This window comes from Danaus plexippus, chromosome 8, assembly GCF_018135715.1.
Source record: "Danaus plexippus chromosome 8, MEX_DaPlex, whole genome shotgun sequence".
Taxonomy (NCBI): domain Eukaryota; kingdom Metazoa; phylum Arthropoda; class Insecta; order Lepidoptera; family Nymphalidae; genus Danaus; species Danaus plexippus.
In genome coordinates, this window is record NC_083542.1 from 6,084,187 (window position 1) to 6,108,706 (window position 24,520).

The window sequence follows — 24,520 nt, forward strand, 5'->3', positions numbered from 1 at the left end:
AGTAAATAAAATTCGTGTTTAGTCTAGATATTTATTACAATTGGTTTGTAAAAAAAAACTATTTAAAAATAATTACGCCAATACTTTACAAAAATAATTTATACAAGCTTACATCTATATAAAACTAGGCAGTGACAATTACTTATACAGAGTACTTATTAAATCTACGTGGTATAATGGTAACATCGGTTGGTAAAATGAGTTGTCTGGTATGATTCTGGCTTACATTATCTTAAATTAATTTGTATTTTTTTCATTTAAAGCTTTTGATGGCCGTTAATATTCTAAGTCAGACATGAAACACGTGATTTTAAGTTAAAAAATAATTAATTTTACACCGTACTATGTATACATACGAATATATACGAATTATATATTTTTTTGTCTGAGTTCTATAAAAACAATTTACACTATGACCATTTTCTTTTTTGATATTAGACATTTTAAGATTTCACCAAAATCGAATCCTAATAAAAGCTTCTTATAAAAACCAGTATATTTTTATAATAATAATAGCACCGGTTTTACTTTGCGTTATTTATTTACGTAACAAGCTATTCTCAGGAACGAAAATGCAATACTCCCATATTATATGACAAGAAATGTTAATTAACATCTAACACTTGCTTTAAATAAAAAATATTGCAAAAAATTAACATTAATTAATTAAATTAATATAAATAGCATCGTAACTTTTGCTCGCATTCACGTAAACTTCAGAATTGTTTTGTCACATATTATGTCACTTACTAATATGTTATATAAAACTAATAAAGATTAATTAATACTTCACATTGAAGAATTCTCTTTGATTATAAGCATTTGAAAACTACGGAATGATATGCGTTATTTTTTAAGCTAATCTGTTGAATCTACAATTGAAAATGATCGAAAAGGCAATGAATTGTCTTCTGTTTCGCACTTGGTATAATTTTAAATAAGATTTACGATAAAAAATGGTGGGAGGGGGGTTTACATTCAATGTTAACCGACTTTAAAAAATAGGACGTTCTATCCGCTGGTGTATATTTTGTTATGAATGTCCGTAGGTTGATTGAGTTGAGTATAGTATGGTGTTTAACAGATGTCCCATACGCAACATTAACATAAAAGTTATGCCTTTATATTTTTAAATGTAAATATATTTCGAACATTCATTTTTTTTATACCGTATGAGTCCTTTGGAGTTGAAACCAAGCATGTTGAAAGTCGGTGTTGCATGTGATAACTATTTAGCGATGAATGGTGTAAGATCGGGGAATTTGAAATGAGCGTGTGGTCTCCGCGGCGCTCTCTGACCGGCGGGGGCGGCGCCGCACTGTGCTGTGCATACATCATCTCTTAGCACAGCCTCTCGTGGCCATTCACGCCATAGCTGTGCACAGTCCGTGATGCGTAGGGATGCGCACTGCGCCTGTGATATTATAATAATCGGTATTAATTCCAATTTACGAATTTCTGTTTCATTACATTCTTACATTCCTAAAAATCTCATTAAAATTACGGATTCACCGAATTATTATTTATATACTTATTATAAACTGTCAGTTGCCTTTAAAATTGGTGTGTAATATATTACAATAGTTTTTATTTTAAAAATGCATGGCAGATATTTTTTCCTAAACAGTTCAGTAAAAATTAATTTCTACCCCTTCTTATTATCATTTCCACATTTCTAATTTACACCTCTTTTGAATTTGTTTTCTTATTTTAATTTTTTGAAAAATTTTATAATATAGGCAAAGTGACAGTCGTCAGTAATTAAGGTTTTGAAGGTAGAAATAGAATCCCTGTTGGACGCTACTAACGATGTAAGATTTTAATGCTGATCACAAAAACTTACCCCGTCAACGGTGCATATACACGATGTACAGGGCGAAGGGAAGGCGGAGTCACCAAGTCGTACCGAGCGACCCGCGATGAGACAGCCCTGCGCTGAGCTCTCACGCCATGCGGAAAGGTCCAGTTTTGGAAGGGACGCGCATGGCACGCGAGGATTCCTACACGTTAAGGAGTTCATTGTTAGTGATTTTGCTGGCTATTTGCATTATTTTTAAGATAGTATTTGCGTTTGTAAACATAAAAAAATATTTGCATATCTATTATTATTAGAAATTTCTTGCTTCATTGCAAGCCTATATACACTGTTACCATGCAGTAAATGATAAATAGTAATGGCAACTTACAAAAAGTTGCTAGGTAGATCGAAAGAGGCGCGTTGAATGTCGCTTGGCAAATCGAAATTGTCACATAGAACCTTGGACAATGTTACTTTGCGAATTTCCGACAATTGTTGTTCGGTGAAGCGAGCTGCTCTGTTGTCGTTCTCATACCTAAAAAATATACATTTTATAATTAATTATTTTTAATACCTTAGAGAGTTCTGGAACAATAGTGAAATATTCAGCAATTTGTATGTTCCCGTAAAACTTTATCGTAATCATTGACTGTGAGGTATGTAAAGTCAAGTAAATCTTACCAGAATCGATCACATTTCCTTAACTGCCTGAACTGTATAGCGATGATGCAGGCGAAGGTGGGTCCAACTAGACCGCCCTGTAGTGGTCGTTCGCTCATACCACCAGGGAATAGATCAATGTCGTCTACTGTAGCGTATATTCGCTTAAATCTGAAGGAATTAATAGGATTATTTAAGGTATTATTGACTGAATTTACAAATTTAAAAACGGTAATTTTTTTACCTCGCAATTACTTCATCGGGAATTTCCCTCGCCAAATCTTCGAAAGTTGCTGCTCTCTTTAAGTTACACAAAGCTCTATAGTTGTTATAACTCGGTATACCGTGATCTCTACCTCTTTGGATATTAAGAGCTACTAAGTCTATACCCGAAAACGGAATTCTCCGGTCTTCGAATAGATGGTTGGTAACTTCTCCTGTTATGAATTGGTCAAGGGTCTCCATGGGCGTGGAAGATAAACCACGAATAAGTTCGTCAACCATTGGTGGATGCTAATATATAACAGAAAATTACAGTTATTTAGTTATTTAATTATTTTCATTTTTCAAATCAAACTTATTTTTAAAATAGACCTACATTCATGAACATGTCAGGTCTGAAAAATCCATCTCTCAACAATATTGGTGGATCAACTGGTTGATAGGAAGGTGAGAGTCTCGGTAAGTGTGGTCTCAACAACGAGTGACCAAATCTGAAGGCGGCTGCTGCAAATTCCGTTACAATAGACGGGTTGCAGGTTGGAGAGTATTCCTTATAGTAACCTGGACAAGTTAGATATGCAAAATGTATACAAAGTGGAAAAAAATTAACGGCTACATTTAAAGGACATAAAATTACCTGAAGGTAATAATTTGAGTCCATACAAGTTAACAGCGTTCCAAGACAAAAGTCTTGGCAAAAATTCATTATAAATGATATGTGTGAATGAGGCAGCAACTATACGCCTAGTGTGTTCGAATAATAATTCCGCATCCCAATGAGGGTTGACACCACGAAGTCCTTCAACTATGCGGTTGTGTTCGCGCATGAAGATTGTGTGTAAAGCCGTGAGTCCAGGCTGTTCTGAAGCTCGACCGTCACCTAAAAATTATCATATATGTATAGGTATTTTTTAATCCGAGGAAATTTAAGTATGTTAATATATCTTTGTGAAAAAGTGGTTTTATGAGCAGAAAAATTACAATAAATGTATTCCTTATTATTTACCAGCAATAAAACAAAAACCACTGGCTGCTTTGCATTCAGGGTGGTTATCTGTTCTAGGCAACAAATCTCTTCCATTAATCGGGTTTGCAGTAGCGTTGAGCCTGCCATTGAAACCTCGCAGTTTACGAACAATGCAAGGGTTTTCTCCATAAATTGCCGATCCATCAATGAAAGCTGTATTTTGATTGACTTGTTCACGCGGTCCTAAAAAAAAATTTAAAATAGTAAGTAATTTATAGCATTTAAATTTTACGAATTTGTAGCAAAATGTATCTTTTAGTAGACCGAAATCTTTATAGTCCTCACCTAATTGCTGCTGTCCTGGTAAACTTCTCATGAATGGAAAACATAATCGTTCTCCGGAAGTTATGTTAACTTCTGGATAATAATGGTCACCGCGAGGTACTGGGAAAGGGTTGCATTCTGGATGCACTGTACGGGGAGAGTCGCAAGATCTGCAGTCCGGAATAGATTCGTGGAAGCCTATGGGATGTGTATATATATATATATATATTCAGTGATCTGGAGCCATTTCAAAATACCAGTCTGAAGAAGCTGTTACAACTTTATTAATATATAATGGATTAGAGTGACCTTAATCGTGTTAACTTCGAAACTAAGGTTCATACTGATTCTAAGGTTTACCTTTGTGAATGGGAGTCATTGTCAGTTCATGGTCCAGGAATTGGGCGAACTGCATCACCATCAAAGTGTAGCGCGTATGAAGATTTGATATATCGGGATGTATGACCGTAGAAACTATACGGGGGGAAGGTAGCGGGGTGCCTGTTACTGAGTTGATGCGGGGCCGGCTTACACCTGGATGGAAAGTGTATTACAATTTCTAAAATGTAGATAATTTTATTTTCATATAGAAAAAAATAATAATTACATTAGTTTACGGGTAACATTGAAGCATTAAAATAATAAAATATACTTATTATTGACATATGTGTTCTTACCATCTTCATAAACAGGAGGTAACAGTCTCGCGAAGGTTGTTAAACTTTTTCCCAAATTAGGATTTCTCAAATTATTACAGTGGCCAGTGTAGCTTCGGAAAGGACTATCAGGATCGCAGTTTCCATTATCATCGCACTGCGGTTCAATAACCGGCCCAAGTTGGTCCTGCCCTAGAAAACCACTGACGTCTACTGATTGAAGAGACTCTACAAAATCGGTTGATCCAAAGCCGAGGGAGTCATCGAAAATCTGACGTTTGCGTCGTCGTCTAAAAGAAAATTAGTTTTTTAATTAATTATGGAATATGAAAAATTATTGTAGAACGTTATGTCTAAAAAGTCATTTATGTGTTGTGTTACCCATTAAGAGAGTTAACGAGTTCGTTAGTAGCGAATTCGAAGAATAAGGAGGTGTTTGCCAATTTAAGGGCATATTTATTTGCTTTAGAGAAAGATGCAGCTGTGCCGACAGGAGATTTTGGGTCGGCTCCTCCATCTGGAAAATAATTTTTTTTAATGCTTTTTATTACAGACTAATTTGTGATTAGACATACGCGATTGAGTTTAAAGATAAGTTTTCAATACTTTACTTTCTAGCTACTTACGTGCTTCCCATAACATGTACTCCAGTTTCTTGCGGTCAGCCATCTCCTGCTTTGCCTTCTGAAGTGCAGCTGCCAGCATGTCTTGTGAGAGGCGCTCTGCAGCCCGGGCACCACTTTCATCGCGCCACGAAGAAAGCTCCAGCCGAGGGTGTTGAGAGCATTGTTGGGCTGCATTTCTAAAAGCATTAAAAACTGTTTATAAACTATGTACTGGTTCATGTTATTTACAATTAATAAGAAGATTAAGTTACTTACAAGAATGTATCTTCCTTTACGAAAGCTCTAGGTTGCACATTATCAAGTCCTTCATCAGCAGAACATAAAAGTCCAGCAATGGATACTTTTCTGATTGCTGCTAACTGCTCTATTGAAAATGATGATGGAGGAATGTCATTTTCATACCAAAACCTGTAATATTTCAGAAACATAATTTTCCAGGTTATTGTAAATAATTTGAATTTAAGAATTATTAAATTTATTCATCTACGTACCTATCACTTTTCTTTAGGTTTCCAAATTGGAGTGCTAATACACATGCTAAGGTAGACCCAATAACTGCGCCAGTAGCTGGTTTCTCCATGGCTCCAGCTACCATCAGTTCAATATCTTCAGCGTTTCTATAGTACATTATTTTGTTAGCTCATTAAACTTTTTGTGAAAACCCTACTAATTTTTTTTTGACTCAGACGTTTTCAAATTAGAAAGAAGAATATCTTAATTGAACTTTATAATTTTAAGAAATATAGAGTTATCAAATGAATATAAAATTATATACTGTTTATTTATTTATTTGATTTAGTGATTGGAAGTAAGAAAAGAAAACATCGCCCATCTGCTTACACGATGATATGAAAAGTACCAAGTTATAGTATTAAATACTGTTCGCGTTCTAATTAAACATATATTGACGATTCATAGTTTAAAAATACTATGTCGCACCAAAACAATTACTAAAAAACTAAATTTACCTATACATATCAGCGAATATTTCTTGATGTCTTCTGTCAAAACCTAATTTTTCAAAGTCAGCGTATGACTTAATATTTGCCATGGGATCACACAGCTGCAAGACTTTTAGATACGAAGGTACACCATGGTCACGAGCTCGGTTAAGATCCCATTGAGCTGATAAGGCGAATCTTGAGATTTGATGAGCGCTGGTCTTGACCAAGTCTTTTAGAAGAATTGTTGTGTTTATCTATAGCAATATAAAATATTTTTTAATATTAAAGACATATAACGATAAGTTAAATAAGTAAAAAGGTAGTAGTTTTACAAGTTTCTCATTCATCATGGCGTTAAAAATTGGTGCAACCGCAACAAGCTCCGCATAAGCTCCGACACGATTTGCACTTGAATATCCACGCCAGAAACCGTGGGTGGTTAGTTTTAAATCTGCTTTTGCCATTCCAACCTAAAGATAAAAGGTATTCAAAAATGTGTAATTAAGTTTTTTTTTTAATATAAAAAGATATAACAGATACATATTACTTATGTACTTACTTCGCCCAAAAGTACAGGCAAAAATTCATTGTATGTAATATGTTGAATAACTGCTGCTATTGTTCGTCTTGCTTCTAAGAACAGGGCATTATCTTCCCAGAAGGGATTCATCGAAAATAATTCGCCAGCAATACGGTTGTGTTCAGTCAAGAGAGCCTTATAAAGTGGTGCGGTAGGTGAATTTTCGTTGCATCTATGGAGGTGATTAATTTCATTAATTCATTAATCGTTATGTTTTGTTCAATATTATTTTTAGAAACTTTTTTCAAAAGAAAAAGGTCAATTATAATTAAGTTGCTTATATCACCTCCTTGAATTCGGCAAGATTAAAACTAATATTTTTTCGGATTTACTACTATTTACTATTATGATTGAAAATTTTCATCTCGTCTACCTGTGACCATCGTTGCTGCAAGGTAACCGAAACGTCGGGATTATGAAGTTTTAAAAAACGCGTAGTAGGTCCAAAAAAATATTAGTTTGTTTTATTTAAATGAATACTCGCGAATGTCTTGGATAGCATTAATATAAATTTCCTATGAGTCTGGCTGTTAATATAATCAGTAGAGTATTGTTTGTTTAAAAAAATATTTTTTCAAATAATATCTTTTATGGATGAATAAAAATAGACTTAAAAGAGTTCAAGCTCTATATGAGACGTATCGTTAGGATCAAACTGTTCGGAATGCAAATCATGCGAAGGTTGCATTGTCTTTGTTTGAATGCAATTATTTATAACGACACATTGGAATTTTATTACAAGATCTACATTGTAATGAATGTGGGAAACCCATATGTTGAATACGTAAAGGTAGACTATGAGATTTTCAGTAACCATAATGCTAAAATGTAAGCTGTAAGCTTGAATTTACAATTGTACAACATTTCAAAGTCATGTATAAGTTTCTATTATAAACGCCTTACTATTTTGTACCCTCGTGAGTTAATAATAGTCATAGTCTGACATTTCTAATATTTTATTGATGCAATTGAAGGTTTTACTAACATTTCGGTGTACTTATTCTCAGTTCAAGGAGGCGGAGGCGAACAAGGCTGCTGTGTTGAATCATCTTTTAATTGGCATCGGACATTTGAGTTGAAAAATTATATGAAATATTTTTTTTACATTCCTTTTTTTATTTTTTGCCCTTGTGCTTTGATCACAAGTAGATTTATTTTTTTAAACATTAGATTTGGCTTATGTTTAAATACTCATAAACATAACAGTGTTATTTTATAAATTATATTATTGGGAATTCATCTTACTTTCGGCAGGAGGATATATCCATTTTGCCAGCATCGTATAGTCTGAGAGACAACAGCTCTTTTTCAGAATTTCCATACAGAGCAGAGCCATCTAGTACCGATGTCGCTAAATTCATCTGATCACGGTATTCTGTAATATGCAATGAAATTTAATAGTCAATTTATTAATTAGTAATAATTATTATTAAGATTATCTTCATATAAAAAAGACAATATTGCACTATAATAAATAGGTCTAAATTTCTCTACTGAGCTTCGAATATAAATATTTTTGAGAATGACGCTAAAACTTACCAAATCCACAGGAATCGTAATTTCTTGTAGGCGCTGAGCGAACATATTCGCAACCAGATTCACACTTCTATAAAAAACGAAATTAGTCAATAATGAATAGCAATAACATCAACAACGTGTGAATCTAAAAAACTCAATTACCTACATAAATTCTTATCAAAATATTGAAAATTCTATAAACCAAAATATACTTAGTCCAAGTTGGCATCCTTACTCAGTTGTTTAGTCACAATCTTTACAGTATTTTATTCATAAATCTTAGTATATCATAGTATTGCTATTGGTTACGGTATGAGAAACCAACTTGTACTAAACATACACAGCTAGAAGGCTACATAATAAAATATCTATTCGTTTAAAAATAATGTTTGTCAATGGAGTATTTTATACTTGGTATTTTATAATCGCAAGTCTTCCTAAACAATTCATACGTTTATAGTTTAATGCAATACATGTATAGAGTACGAAATTTTATCATATACTCGTGACATATAAAAAAGGAATTGTTCGGAATATATAATTGTTAATAGATTTAATGTGATTTTTATTAGTTTTCTTCGGTTAAATTTTCTATTTTCAACAAGTAAATGTATTTTTTTATTTTTCTGTAAATTATCTTGGTAGTCCTTGTTGTGAGAAATAAAAACAACTATTACATTTTTTAATTCCTTTTATAAGCGTCTCGTTTTTTTGTTTAGAACGTAAAAAGTATTTAGTAGTAATTCAATTAACTTTTTTTAAAATTTATTTAAAGTAGTGTTTGTTTGTTTACGTAACGTTATTTGTATATCCAAAAAAACTTGTACAGTAAAAAGTATAATCGTAAGAGACATAGGAAATTATTATAATTCTTAAATCAAACCGTATTCAATTATGTTGTCTTAAACAAGTTAAGGTTGCAGCTTTCACATGACAGATGAATACAGATGTAATCATCGTCAAACATTGTGTAAGAGACTTTGACAAATATTTTTTGTGAGATTATATTTAAATTACGTGGGTTTTCGTAATGGGATAATAAAATTTCATTTATAATGGACCGGTAATTTTTTTTAAATTTTATATGTTTAACTATATTCAAAAAAACAAGAAGGCTAAGAATTAAGATTTAAAGACGTCGTGAATAAAAAAATAGATAGAGAATATGTAATATCTTAATTGGAATTCATATTATAAGGAGATTTCAAAGGTTGTCTGTAAAAACTCATACCACGTGTGTTAATCTTTTCCGCTTCCTAGCATTTATATGTGAAATTTATATTTCCCGTATTAGTGTATCAGTATTAGATGTCTGTCAGTTACAACGCTGACGGGGCGGATAAGGAAATGTATTACGTCACAGCTTTCACCAGTAACATGTAACCTTTGCACACGTGACCCGCGAACTATCACGAAATTTTTTTGTCTTGATGTGGTAATGAAACGTCTCAATTAATGGTTTATAACATTAATATTATTTTAATATAATCATATTTTTAGTTTTTGTTGCCAATTAACTAAAATAATTTTGTTTGTTTTTCCTTTTCTTAATGAGAGAACTAGTGAAGTCGTTCTTTATGTTAGACTTTTAGTATTGTAATAGTTTGTCAGAAGAATGGAGTTGACGAGTTAAACAATCTCGTTTATTTAATAGATATGAGTGATCAGACAAAGTGTTCAAAAAACGCATCATTAATCCGAAGATTACAGACTTACGACACTAGCCTTACAAAAACTACGTCCGCTGGCCTTCGCATCGCTGCCCACGACGTGTGAAACGCGCTTAATTGAATGTTTCGGCTTAACAGAACTCAAAATTGATAACTGAGTTTGATCTTTCAAGTTCTTGACATCTTATGACCTGATACCTCTTGTAATTTGTGGGTACGTTAGGTTTATGAGGTATTGTTCCGCACGATTGCATCACTTACGTATACGCGTATTGAAATTTGTGGTACTGGAATTACCTATATCAATAAATACATATATATATACTTTCATTTGATTGAATAATGCTCACTTGGTTCTGATTAGAGGTGGCAATGAGATCATCCATAAGAAACTGTCCCCAGGCAGCCAGTAAGCTGGTTACGTAATCGTGACCGACTGATTCAGCCAACTGCGATACTGCCTGGACGGCCAGCCTTGGCTCCGGCAGCTTCGGACTTGCGAAAGGTTGTGATATTCCTGAAAAAATGACATCTTCTTGACTTCTATTCTGATTTATATTCGTAAAGAAACTGCTTCTATACTTAAATATACAATATCAATTATTTATTAAAACGGAACACACATAACAACATGATTTTTAAGGTCCTTAACAAATGTATGTAATTATTTTTTAAGCAATGTTTTTTTTCTCAGTTTCATCTATTTTTATCTGTTCGTGAACGATAAAAGGATTTTTTAAATTTATTATTAAATGTTCATCTAATAGAATTTTTTCTTTAGATGTTGACTCTTGCAGTTTAATAAATTATAAGATTTTTAAAAGCCGCATAAAATTACGTTTATGTCTATGTAATAAATAACATCTTACAAAAATATTAACATTCTTAATAATCTTACATAAAAAATCTTTATATAGGCTTTATGTCCTAAATAAGTATAAAATTACAAATGTTTGAAATATTCTAGTTTTTGTTCTTCACATGTGGTAGTTAAAACCCTTAGAAACACTATGTTATAGGTAATCTATATATGTTATATACATTTTTGCTCTCTCTTCATCACTTATAACAGATAGAAGTTTTTTTTAACGAACATGTAAAGAAGAATATACTTTATAAAAATTGTTTAATACTATTACATTTTAATTGGAACTTTTTAATTTGTAAGTTTTAAAGCTTATATCTCATATACAATGGTTTTTTCGGATATACACACCCACACCCACACACACCCACACATATATGTATATAAATAAACGTTTTATAATTTTTTTAATAAGTTGTTTTGTAAAACAATAATGGCAAAAAATGACGTAAAACATTTCCTACATGGTAAATCGAGTAATTTTATTTTTAGTCATTAATGTTTTTTATCTTAAATTTTATTTAATTAACAAAAAATGTATAAAAGATCAATGAACTAGTATACTAATATATTTCCAAGGTTTAGGAGGTCAAATGTTATAATAAATATATTAATATTTTTAAATCAAGAACGAGATTTTATATTGGACTTGACAAATTATATGGTAATTTGTGATAAAGATATCTGAATCTATAAAAAAAAAAATCAAATTAGTATTGTTTTTATTTTTCTAATAACATTAAAGTTCATTTACTCCTTTTAATAGTTCAGAATAAGAGCTTGATTAATATACGTATATGTTCATGCTGTTCAATTTGTACTTAATGTACACGTAAATCCGAGGAAAAACTGTTGTTTCTTTATACAAATGAACAGTTTTCGCAATGCGAAGAAAATTTTAGTTTCCAATGTTGACACAATGCGGGTGTATGTAGAAAAAATGGCGCAAAATAAATGTCATTTTATTTTTTATATTTAAATGTGATATTATAGAAAACATGTGTTCCTAAATATAATTTAAAAATAAAATAACCGGTTAATTTTATTATTTTATAAAACACTAGATATTCACATTTACATTAATGAGAACCACTTTTCAAATATACATATTTTTAACAAGAATACAATGCTGTAATACTATTATATATTACGTAACTTTAACCAATATTTTTCTGCAAATAATTTATTTTCGTGTTTAATTCACATTATTTTAACTCCGTTTACTCCTTATTGGTATTTTTTACTAATACGTATTGATAATACTCTCATCTATTGTAAAACAAACGACCGTGTTAATAAGGTTTTAATAGTGAATCCTGAAGTGAGTTGCGTGAAATAAATTTTAACAACCGGTTTTCAATTCTATTGGTATTGGTATTCGGATTATGCGGGTTTTGTTGTCTTACCATCAGCGTAGTGTGGTTGTAATAATCTAAGGAACACGTCGCCTCGCCTTCCCCATGGTCTATGTCTAACGTTGTTGCACTCTCCACTCGCGCTTCGATACTTGCTGGGGGGACATGGCGTATTGCTGATCTCGTCGTATGAACAGTTCCTCCTATTCATATAAGTTAAAAAAGATTATATATTTATTTATACTTAAGTATAGTTTATAGAAGTTGAGTTAAAAAAAAATACAAAAAAAGTATTTTAGTTAATATAATTTATAACTTCTAAAATATTTAAAAGTTTATTATTAGTTTTCTTACTATCTCTATGTTTTAGAAATGTATACAGTTTAAAGGCCACTTACACGTCGTTACTTCCTAATAAAAACCTCCTCTCTAAAGCTAGTGCCTCGCTAACAGCTCTTCTGAGGTCACTTGGAACTGTCTGTAGATTGTCATCTGTTGTTTTTGTTTTCTGTGCTAATATTTGAGTTAAAAATAATGCGTATAGCAATATACTTCGTTTTAACCTGAAACAAATAAAGATAACCCTTTAATTCATTGCAATAGATAAAATTGTGCAAGTGTTAGTTCTAATATATTTTTTTTTTTTAATAAATTTGCTCTTCTTTGCATAGTAATACTCATGATCGGATATATAAAAGAAATAACATTTCTTTGTTATAAAATTTATTAGAGTAGATTAAGGTTAACGAAGCGAAGTGGCATTTTATAAGATTAATTATCTTACAAGTAAAACCACGTGACTGGTTTAAATCAGGAAATGACAAAATACTGGTCATATTCGCCTACGTAATGAAAGCCTAAAACTACAGGCTGGCGACAGCCCGTTTGATAATTGCCGCAATTACAATACATACAAAAGGTGCTATGAATTATATTTGTATTTATGAAAACGGTTTTGTATCTTTACTTCTTTGTCTTCTTTTACAAAATATGCACTCTGATGTAACGGTAATATCGTGTTCTAACAATACGGATGTTAATTTTAGACTATGTTCTGTGATAACGTAATACAGTATGTATCTACTATCTATGTAATTGAATGTGCTATTAATAGTTAGTTATATTAGGAATTGTTTGAAATCTACCATTTTATATTATTTTATGTTTAACATTGAATAGGAACTGTTAAAAATTGTTATGCATTTTATAAAATATAAAATAAAAAATATTAATGAAAAAGCAAGACAATGACACTGAAGTAATCATTTTTTTTTGCTTTGTAGTCAATATAACTTCCGTATAAGCTTTCCGTATATGAAGTTCAATATTTACTTATACAGCTTCTTGTCTTGGTCACTACATCTAGCTAGGGCACTGTGTCACTTGTGAGACGAAGAAAGTAAAAAAACAATTGGATATGAGAGAATATCTAATTTGCACAACAATTCCCAACAACAAACGATTTTGTAGTTTCTCTGTTCATGTTTTGAACATTCATGTCTAGTTGCAATTTCATTGCTCATAATATTTTCAAATTTATTTACTTTCCTAAATAAAAATTTCATCAACAACAAATACAAATCTTAGTTAAGTTGTTATCAAACGTAGTACTTTGCAAATCTTTTTATTTTAGGACAAAACCAACAATATATTTTTATGGTTGTATACAATAAAAAAAGTATAAATGTAAATTTGTTTAATTCAAAATAAACAAACACATACTGGACACCTAGAGGAATAATGTATAAACATTCTTGTATCAGCCGTAAAAAAGAACCAGTAGCGGCATTTTATGTACCCTTGACTGTCAGTGAGATCTGGCGATCGGAATGGTAACCTTCAATACTTTCAGTGTCGGCAGAATGTAGTGGACATTAACGTAATCGAATGTTTTCTATAGACATATTTATTGTCTTTACTATTAATTTTTACAATACATATTTATATATATATATCAGATGATAATTAAGATTCTAAGATTTTTTGGCTGTTGTCTCATGACCTCTTTAATAAACGAAGTGAGACATTAAGTAAATATTTTGCGCTCTGTTTAAAATATTATCCAAGTATCAAACCACAGTATAAATTAATATGGTATTTATCACGACTACCATACACGAAATTAAATACTCTTCTTTGATTCTTTCCCAATAACTTTCATTATTATTATCACTTATGAATATAAAAGCGAATGACATTAAGTATTGTTCAAGTGGACATAAATAATGCGATTACGTTCAGTGATGTAACGATTTGAATATTTACCAATCCGGTGGTTTGTCTATGGCAGCTTTAATGGAAGAAAAAGTTATAGGTAGCTTTATTCTTGCGTCACAGATTAGCGTCAGCTCATTTATAATTTATGGTCAGTCATGAAGTTCAACGAACCACTTTATAACTAGTATAATATCTATAAATACATAGTAGCATTGTGTTAGCGAAAGTGGGTTTTGTATACGGAGCATGAATAAAGCAAATATAATGAAAATGTAGAACAAGGTTGGATAACGAAATTGTTTCAAGTGTCAGGGGATAACCGAATTAAGATTCAGGTGAAGTTGACTCAGAGATATTTACCTACTCAGCGAAAACAATTTCATTGATAGGTTGATGTAATAAACTCAAAATAATGCACACCAGAACTAATCGAATTAATTTTGTTCATTTATAAATCTACTTATTCGATTAAATAATAATTAAAGTATAAGATCGAATATATTAACGTAATATATCATAGCAAAATTGCCACAATCGTAAGATAATCGTAACAGAAATTATAGTCATTTTATTTGTCTAAGTTGAACTCATGGTGGCATAGTATAAGAGTGATATTAATACATAAACCTGTATGCTTATTACTGCTTAGTTTAATGTTTGAGACAATTCTATTAAAGCTACTACAAGTCTTTTATTTAATATAGAATTATTAATATTAAACATTCATATTAAAACTGTGATTTATAAATTGTTTATTTGGTGATTGTCATCAATGAATGATATATGTTGTTAATGATTGTTAAAAAAAAAAAACGAAAAAAATATTAAAAAATTAACCATGAAAACTAAATATTTTTATCGTTTCCTAAGCCTGAGTTCAGATATATTAATTCTATGATATTCCCCGTTATAGCATATTAAATCTAAATTTAGAATCTACCAATTAGTTTTGTTACTAAAGGAAATCGTTTTAATATTAAAAAAATATAAAAAACACCGTCTCGCGATGATCTCACGCCGGACACAAGACGACCTCTGAGAGACGGAACCGTCTACGTTTATACAGATAAGTACATATTCGTATTGTTAAATAAGGCAGGCAGGTGTCTCGTAACTATAATCATTACAACTTATGTATGTGATAAATATTAGCAAGTAAATGATTATGATGAAAGGATATTGCTTATTCCCACATTAATAAGCATTATCGCAATCTTGTCAATTCATCTGCTGTGATGATAAAATATGTGGGAATTATTTGGCTCCTAGTTACCCCATCATCATTGATAACTTTTGGTATATTTATGACTTATTGTTTAAACATAACTGCAGAAGTACTGTTTTAATTAATACATGATTTATGAACTAAGAGGATAGTTGTATATAGTTATTGCTCTGTGAATGTAATAGCAGCAATTATTAATCAATTGAAGTTCATGGATTTACGTGATTTTTTTCGTTATGGAGCTCGTGCTGTTATATGAAGATGAGACTTACAATAAATTCTATTAAACAAAATTCGAATGAAATATATATATAAAAAAAAATGTTTTTCCGTGAAACTAATAATAATTACAGATCCGCAACGCTTTATTGACTCAACATTATACAGCATCATTTGATATAACCTCGACAAATTTAATTGTATGTTTAACAGATTTGTGCACAAACGGTACTGGTTTTTCGTCCGGGTAGGGTAATACGTTGGCTCCAAGTGAGGCAACGCTGTCTTGCGAAAATCAACTTGGGAAAATGTTAGCTAACACAATTGTTGTCGACTTTCAAAGAGCCGGAATATTAGAATTATTTCGAAGGTATTTATTTTTATATTTCATAATGAAATATCTATTGGCTGTATTAGCCACAGAGATGGCTGTTATGACGTTCATGATACAGAAAACAGAGAGCCAGTTCCGCTCTTTTGTATGTTTCTTTTTTTTAGTTTCATCGTGATCATACTATTATCGTGTCGATACTAAGGATAAGTTGATTGCCCTCTAATTACTTCCTAACATGTATATAGACTTCACGACCTTTAGTGAGCGACTGACTGATATGTTTTAATCAAGTAAAGCGCAGTTCACAATGTTTTATCATTTAATAATTTGAATTTCTTTTAGTTGTAATTTGAGAGTATAACTTTAATTGTCCTTACATATAACGACATAAGAGGAATAGTATATCAATTAAATTATGGAATTATTAGTTTCAAACAAACGGCAAGGATATGCGTTAATGGTCATATATTATAAAATACCACATCACTATCACAGGAGAGCACAACCAATATATATATCTCCTTATATACCACTGGTATTATATCGTTATTAATTAATTATTCTTGTTTTCTTAGGATTCAATTATATTGAGACTCAAATGAATAACCCTAATGGTTCTGACAGTTCCAACGACAGATTGGAATTTATAACAGCACTATGGAATCACACGACAGTGTTACAGAGATCTGAATTTGTTGTTATAGAAATAAACATCACGAAAGAAATGACGATAATATTCTGTAGAAATATTTAAATCTGAAAGTAAATAATTTGACAATGTATACTCTGCTTTATTCAATAGTGCAACCGGACATCAGATCTATAGTAGTCATTGTACATTAAAAGGTTCACATACTTCCTTGTTTTTAAGCTTGTCTTCTTTTTGTCGAAAAATATTTTAAAGAACTATATTTGGTATTAAGTTTTTGTAGTAATTCATTATTCGATATTTAAAATTATTTAATCATAGAAGAAAATAAATAGTTTTATAACTCTTATAACTCTAGTAAAATACCGTTATATTAATGTTTTTAATTATATAATTGTGATCCATTGTGTTTATGTTTGAAACACTAGTAAATATTGTGCGCGATTATTTGTTATACAAATATATATATATATATATATATATATATATATATATACCGATGGTAGCAGTAGTTCTTTGCTGTGATGTTCTAATATTTAAGGAATATTGAAAGCCTGCAACCATTTGGACAGAACGATTGAAGTTAATTTAAGTTGACTTTTATTAATTTTTTAGTTCCTTTAAATGATCATGCTACGCTAAACGGAACTATGTAATTTTTAGTTACCTAGCATTTCTCATGACCTTTTAGATAAGTTGTAAAACAATAATATTAAATGTTTATCTCAACACACAATTATTTCCTAATATAAAAATTTTAAGCTTCGTCGCCTGAGATTTCTTAACGGTTGCCTGTAACGAGTGTTATATTGTAGTTTTATACGGAAATTAGTAATTATCATTATAAGTGTATATGAAGCGTTTAAAAGACTTATAAACTTACTAAATTATACTCTTGACTAGGTAGACAATTATGTGTGGTAAATCACATCCTATAAGTTCGAATAAAATTCTATATATGTAATTATACATTATATATTTTTTTTTATTGACAAGGAAGGAATGTTAACGTATAAATGTGACATAGGTGTAATAACTTTATATCTATCGCCTTATACACCATTTAATAGACATCTTTCATTAGTAAAACTGAGTAAAACCTCCTTAAAGTGGTTATGATATTAATGACGTGCAGGTATTGTGCAATGCGCTAGGAAGGAAGTAGTGCTGTAACATAATGTTCATCACGCGGTTTTACTTAAAATATACGTAATACGAAATGTATTAAGTACTTTTTGAACTAAATACTGTTTTACATTATGATAACATTAGTATTACATAATTTATTGAAATATATATAAACCATTTGGGACCCGAATGATAGAGGAATAACATCTCTTGCAAATAAATTTATTGAATATTTGAATTTAATTTTTTACGTAACTTATTCACTATCCTTTAATAATGTTATGTATTGAGTGTTTATATGTTATAAATTACTTCTCAATAACATGAAGGGAGCTAAAATGTCTAATTTGTTGATAACATTTACCCGACATCCCGGCTAGTTGTTTATAAAACCGGTTTAGTTTTACTTAGAATATGTGTGTAAAGTTGTAAATATAATGGATCGTTAGGAAAATTTATAACTATACTATTTGAGAAATCTAAGTCCTTCTTGTTATTTTTGCTTTTTTTTTTCCTGTTTAATATTAACAAGAAAACATATTTAAATTTCACGCTTATTTGAAAAGGAAAATAATGTTATGACTATTCAGTAGCTTCTTTTTATCCATATATATGAATGTAATACGTAAATATCGTAATTTATAGTTCCAGGTTAAAAACTAGAAATTTTGTTTACATTTGAATAATATACTAGAATCAATAAATGTATTAAAGGTAGGGTTTATTTGCAGCATAGCTATTGCAATAAGCGATATCAGTAAATACGTTTGTATGTGTCATTAACGAAAGTGAATCCGACAGTTGGATGAAATCGAAAACGCTTTATGTAAGCGGAAAGTCGCAGTCCCGACTTACGCAAAAACACATCATCGGCAAGGCTTGTGATAAAAAGTGGCGTACTTTTAGGTTAGAACTTACGAGGTATTTTTTTGTTTTCAGGAGAAGGTATTGCAAGATGTGGTCATAGTTATATAAGTAAACATAAGTGAATCGAATAAAATTATGAAAGAGGAATAAAGGCTTCGAAAAATGAATGAAATGAAGCTTTTGAATGAAATGAAGTATAACATTCACGTCATATTATATGAGAATATCTTTTATTACACCGCTTAATCCTAAACGCAATTAAAATTTAAATAGGGCGCACCCATTTCCTTAGAATATAAACCAATACTTCTAGTTCACGTACATATCGAAAGTTAAATAAAGTCACGCAAAAAACATTTAAATAATGCATTATTCTTATGCAATAACGATTTGAAGAGTTGAGGATGGCTCTTGGTGCGTGATTTGTTTGGGAATGCCGACCTGGTTTACAATTTAGTGTAATTGCGTCAGGCTCATATTGATTCTGATACATCACTCATCAACTTCATTCTAAGGCTCATTTAATTTCAGTTGTTCCAATATACGATATACATTTATACACTTTAACCCAATATTGCTGTTGCCAGCCTCTTTATGAATTTGGGTAGTTATTTATCTGCTGTTATTATTTTACGTATAAACTGTTTAAGTAAAGATATAAAATGTTTAAGGCCGTGTAAACACTGTGGATACCTCAACAATGTGTGGTTAATCAGTACAGATCGATACGACTTATGCTGAAATTTTATGAATGAAAATTCCATTGGTGTTGGTGTTTGTGTTGGCTATTGAAATTCGTTATAGAACATTGTGTTTTAGAGGAAACATGCGTGTATGCGTGTGTTTATGTGCAATAATTATTATCATTCAAGTTGCTATGAGGAAGACACGATGCAATAAAATCTGTTAATGTTTAATAATTATTTGTAATTTATAGGCGTGAATACATACTCATAGATCTTAATTAAATACATATATGTGTTATAAAACATTTGTTTCTGATGTAATGTATGTTTCTATTTCATCTGAAATCACATGTTTTAACAATCATGCAACATCTATACGTAATAATATCATTCGTTTTTTATACAAAAAATGTTATCATATTTTTGGGTCATTTAAAATTTTATGATTTTATGAGAAGCCAGATACATGACACATAAAACTAAGGCGTTATATACATTAAATGAAGATATAAACACACACACACACACACACACACACCAAGTGGGTCAACCATTAAACATTGGCTTTGGTGTAGAAGTGAAGTTAATGTTATTGTCAGTAGAGAAATATACTTATAATAATACAAGATAAATGCAATAAATTCAAAGTTTTATATATATATATATATCGTTACAAATTCTGACTCAAACATTTGTAGGTAATAATTATTCTAATCATTATTAGAAGGAAAATCGGTCTATAATAATTATTGAACATATCTGACGTAAGCATAAGTTTATGGAAATATAATTAAGTGAAGAAGCTCTGGAGAAAATTTATGATCATGTTTTAAAACAATAAATGCAGCGTGTTTACAACATTATAGGAATTCTCTATGAAAATATAGTACATAGTATTACAATATTTCGAAATCATTTTCAAAATGGACCTTCGACTCAAAATAACTTGTGTTATATCGGAACATATAAGTTTAAATCAAAATACATACTTAGAAATTTTACTTTATAGCTCGCATGTAGACATAAAGTGAATAAGGTTTTTGTCAAATTAAGCAGCCTCGACGGAGCCATTTGCCCATACTGACATTTTCTTTGTGAGATGACATTCGATGTTGTATACATCCTCGACCCAAATACCGAAATTCATATATAATGTTTATAATATTTTTAACACTATGATTTGTCTAGTAGTGTTAATGGATGTTGTCAAGCTAAGCTACAATTTGTAAATGTAAATGTGTTTTCAAAACATTTTTCGTGTGTTAATAAATATTACATAAAATAAAATTTCAAGATCTCATTATCTGTAGGCTGGATGGATTTTCTGACTGGTTAATGTTCTGTGTTTTATTGATACGGCAAGAGTTGTGTTTAAGACGTCCCAGATACTCAAAATACTCTTTGGAATGTTGTATAGTTAACGATTATCATAGTATACGTTTTATTAATAAGTTTTTGAAACAGTTTTAAGTAATAGTATTGACTCACATTACGAACTGTAAATATTTAAAAATATAATCATATTTCCGTTCAGTTTTACAAGTTATAACAGACCAAGAAAAATTAACAAACAATGCTCATGATTTTAGTGTTAAATTAATTATTAAAACAAAATTAATTGTCCAGTTTTTGCATATATTTTTTTAATGTAAAGTATGGTAACTGACTTGAAACTTTGATTTTATTTCATCTTTACCTATTCTGTTTACGCGTTTTGAATACTTTAAGAGAGTCGTTATACTCTTTAGACTCGTAGCCAAATGTCCGGTTAGTGATATAATCGGTTGCTATCTGTTGTGTTGAATTACTATTATGCAGTAACGACTTTACGTAACAACTATAGAATTATTTTTGGACGGTTTAATTTATCTCAATTGTAAATTATTAGTATGCAATATTTCATAAAAAAATATTGGTTTGTATAAGTTTGGAATAAAATTATATTAATAAAAATATATTTAGACTTATAATATTATTTATATAAATTGATCATATTAAAGTTAAAATTTAAATTGCTATAAAATAAAAGTTAATGGAATCGTCGAGACCTGTTCAACTCTGTCCTACAAGTAGTTGTTTTGCATATTATATTATATATATTTTTATAAAAAAATAATATTTTTACGTTAAGCACTTAATATTTTTATCATAAGAATATTAAATGAGTGACTTTTTTCAAAAATAATAAATGTATTTGACAGTAAGTTTTGAGGTTCTAGATATAAGCTTTTCAACACTGAGTTTAAAATAAAAAGAGTATTTGTCTAGAAGGTTATATTGGCGAGGTCGATTGCTTTTAGAAACTTAGAGTCAATTGTTTAATTTCTTATATTTTGAGTTCATTCCATGCATGAGAACAATATAAGGTTCCAATAAATCGTTAACATGCTTCAAGATGTATGAAAATGTATAACTTATTAAGTCTAATATTGATAATAAATTCTTTGTTTTATGTTTATATCATAAGTTATAAATTTATACATAAATATAAAAAAAGGATAAATAAACTTACATTTTATGGGATCCCATGGCCTTGACGGTCTTATGTCACTCAAAATAAATTATTCATCAGAAACAAAACACCAAATGATCACTTTAAATTAAATCGATATTCTAATCTCGCGTGTTAAGCGAGCTCACGTCCGTACGAACGCGATCGTCGTCTGCCGCGGAGTGAGCCTGGATGCAGGCTAACCGACTCACTTGAGAGAAAGTTATCAGCTTCGTTGTTACGTCCGATGATGACGCTTCCCCGATTGCGTATTTGGTGACAAACTTATATTTTAACGAGATATTCACGCGCTACTTACACTTATGCTCATCGTTTGAGTCCTACTTATGCTCTGTTAGGCTTTTTCTTAAGATGTTCTTTTTATATTTATCTACATAGTGTGGTGTTAAGAACGAAGTACCTAAATTTTAATGAAATTAAAGTTTGTATATTTTTGACTGTTGATAATATAAAACATAGAAATAAAACTTAATAATAGTGTTCTATCAACAATAAATAATGAAGCATATATTTTTTTTATTCTTACATTATTCGTGATGTCTTGCACGTATGCATACGTAGGGATCAATAAATTTATTTTGAATTACATGTAACAATTCATGAAAGATTCGATTAATGTTATCTATAAGTTGTGATTGTGACCTTGAAGTATTTATATCTCTTTTTAATATTTAATAAAATCTGGTACTGAAAGATTATACTGCTCGGAGTACCTCCGAGATTACTTGGTCGATATGATGTGTTTCGAGTTACTTTCATTATTCCTGCTACAATTATCTCCACCTGGGATTTTGTTGTTATGAATTGAACAATTTTATAAATCTATAAAGATAAATGAGAGAAAGACCAGCTATTAAGTCGATCGCTTGTTACGTAACACGTGGGTTAAATATTATTCGATTGTGAATGTCAGCTTTCACTTTCACGCTGATAAGGTAATACTAAAACGTAATGTACGTTAGGGCTCATGAGCTAAAAAGAATGTATGTTAGCAAACATTTATTAGTCAAATGGAGATGTTTAAGTTTTAATTTTCTTTTGTAATATAATAACAAGCGTAGATAATTTTATAAAACACACACATGTATGTGTATATGTTAATTATAATAACGTAATTATTATAATTTTATCTCGTCCTTAAAATAAAAATTATGTAAGTATGCTTTAGAATCTATATTTTTATGATATTAATTATTTAAGACTGATTGAAAGAAATCATGATGTATATGTACTATGTATATACACAACAAAAAGTCGAAAGTTACCATTACTTGTATTTGATCTCACATGAGCTTTAAAAACGTCAAACTTTAATAGTATCAACGTCGAATTATGTCCGATCAAATTAGGCTGATCGGTGTACTGAAATGCACTATAACAGAAGCTTTCTGTCAGATGGTATAAAATATAATTCAACCAGTTATTGACTACGAATGTAAGACTCAAATTCGAGAGAGACTTTGTTGCATTATAGATTGGAATTCGACATCAACATTCGACATCACTATCAACAATAACAAATAGAAATCGTAATTTATGGATAAAATATATACACATATTAACACATAACACAAAATATAAACACGAATTGATAAATAAATGTTAAACTTAAAATTCTTATCCTCTTGTTACTATGCAACAAGACGATACAAAGAATTAAGTCTCATACAGATATAAAATCCGACTATTAAAATTGCATATAAAAAGTTTATCAGCGTGTTAAATTTATACAGTAATATCGAAAAGTTGGAATCACCTCAAAGTTACGTCTATGATAATACGTTGCAACATAATGAGAGAATGAAGACAATCCTGTACTTATGATATGAACAGGTGAAAGTGGGTCCTAAAACCTGTATCGCGACATCATTGCGTTTTAGCTACAATTACAAGAGAAATTAAATTTGGATGGGAAGCTACCATCCGTCATAAATGTTTGTTATGAAAACCCTTTACTTAAAGGTAAATTTCTACTAAAAGTTATATACCTAATACATCATATGTTTGTTGTTCTCTCTGGGAATAGAAACAATTGAGATTAAAAGGACATATAGGTTAGCTTTGTGTGATTTACAATGATGTCGGGTGTTTTAGAAGAATTTTTTATTACTGCTCTATCGTCTGTTCATAGGATTGAGTAGAAATCTCGAATGTAGAAAATGTTACCTATATCTAGTTAGAATTGAAAATGTTTAGAAAATGAAAAACGGCTTGATGTAGAAAGTTGCCAATACTTTTATTGTTTTCAAAGTAATCTCCGTTCCTCTCTCCATATCGTTGTATTCGATGGGACCATTCTTTCTTAGGGGTCTATATGGTATTTTTATAAAGTCGCAGGGCACCAGGTCAGAACTGTGTGGCAGATGACCCATTATCTCCATCTGCCATAGTCAAATATTCAACAATCCGTTTTAAGGAGTGTGCCGAAATATTGTCGTGAAGGACGATTCTGCGTCGAAGGTGCTGCTGTCGGAACTTTTCCAAGACAAAATGCAAAC

General features: G+C 30.5%; 1 protein-coding gene across 1 annotated transcript; it reads right to left on the reverse strand.

The window, feature by feature from the left end:
• Positions 1–17: 17 nt before the first annotated feature.
• Positions 18–22,203, reverse strand: LOC116775157 (heme peroxidase 2). Its single transcript, XM_032667991.2, has 24 exons — positions 22,023–22,203; positions 12,584–12,748; positions 12,237–12,388; positions 10,316–10,482; positions 8,317–8,383; positions 8,023–8,152; positions 6,757–6,949; positions 6,530–6,667; positions 6,222–6,451; positions 5,745–5,870; positions 5,509–5,661; positions 5,254–5,429; positions 5,009–5,144; positions 4,649–4,917; positions 4,332–4,505; positions 3,993–4,169; positions 3,687–3,890; positions 3,318–3,560; positions 3,057–3,241; positions 2,703–2,971; positions 2,480–2,629; positions 2,187–2,333; positions 1,844–2,000; positions 18–1,414 (listed from the first exon to the last, which is right to left on the reverse strand). Exons 1-24 carry the CDS (start codon positions 22,037–22,039, stop codon positions 1,229–1,231), a joined length of 4,011 nt encoding a protein of 1,336 aa, XP_032523882.2. The 5' UTR covers positions 22,040–22,203; the 3' UTR covers positions 18–1,228.
• Between the last annotated feature and the right edge of the window lie 2,317 nt (positions 22,204–24,520).

What these genes read in the sequence shown, in the direction of transcription:
- LOC116775157 (XM_032667991.2), bottom strand. An exon ending in AACCTAAAGAAAAGTGATAG is followed by an intron (nt 5,662 to 5,744) that starts GTACGTAGATGA and finishes GAAATATTACAG; the next exon opens with GTTTTGGTATGAAAATGACA. An exon ending in CTCGTTAACTCTCTTAATGG is followed by an intron (nt 4,918 to 5,008) that starts GTAACACAACAC and finishes ATTTTCTTTTAG; the next exon opens with ACGACGACGCAAACGTCAGA.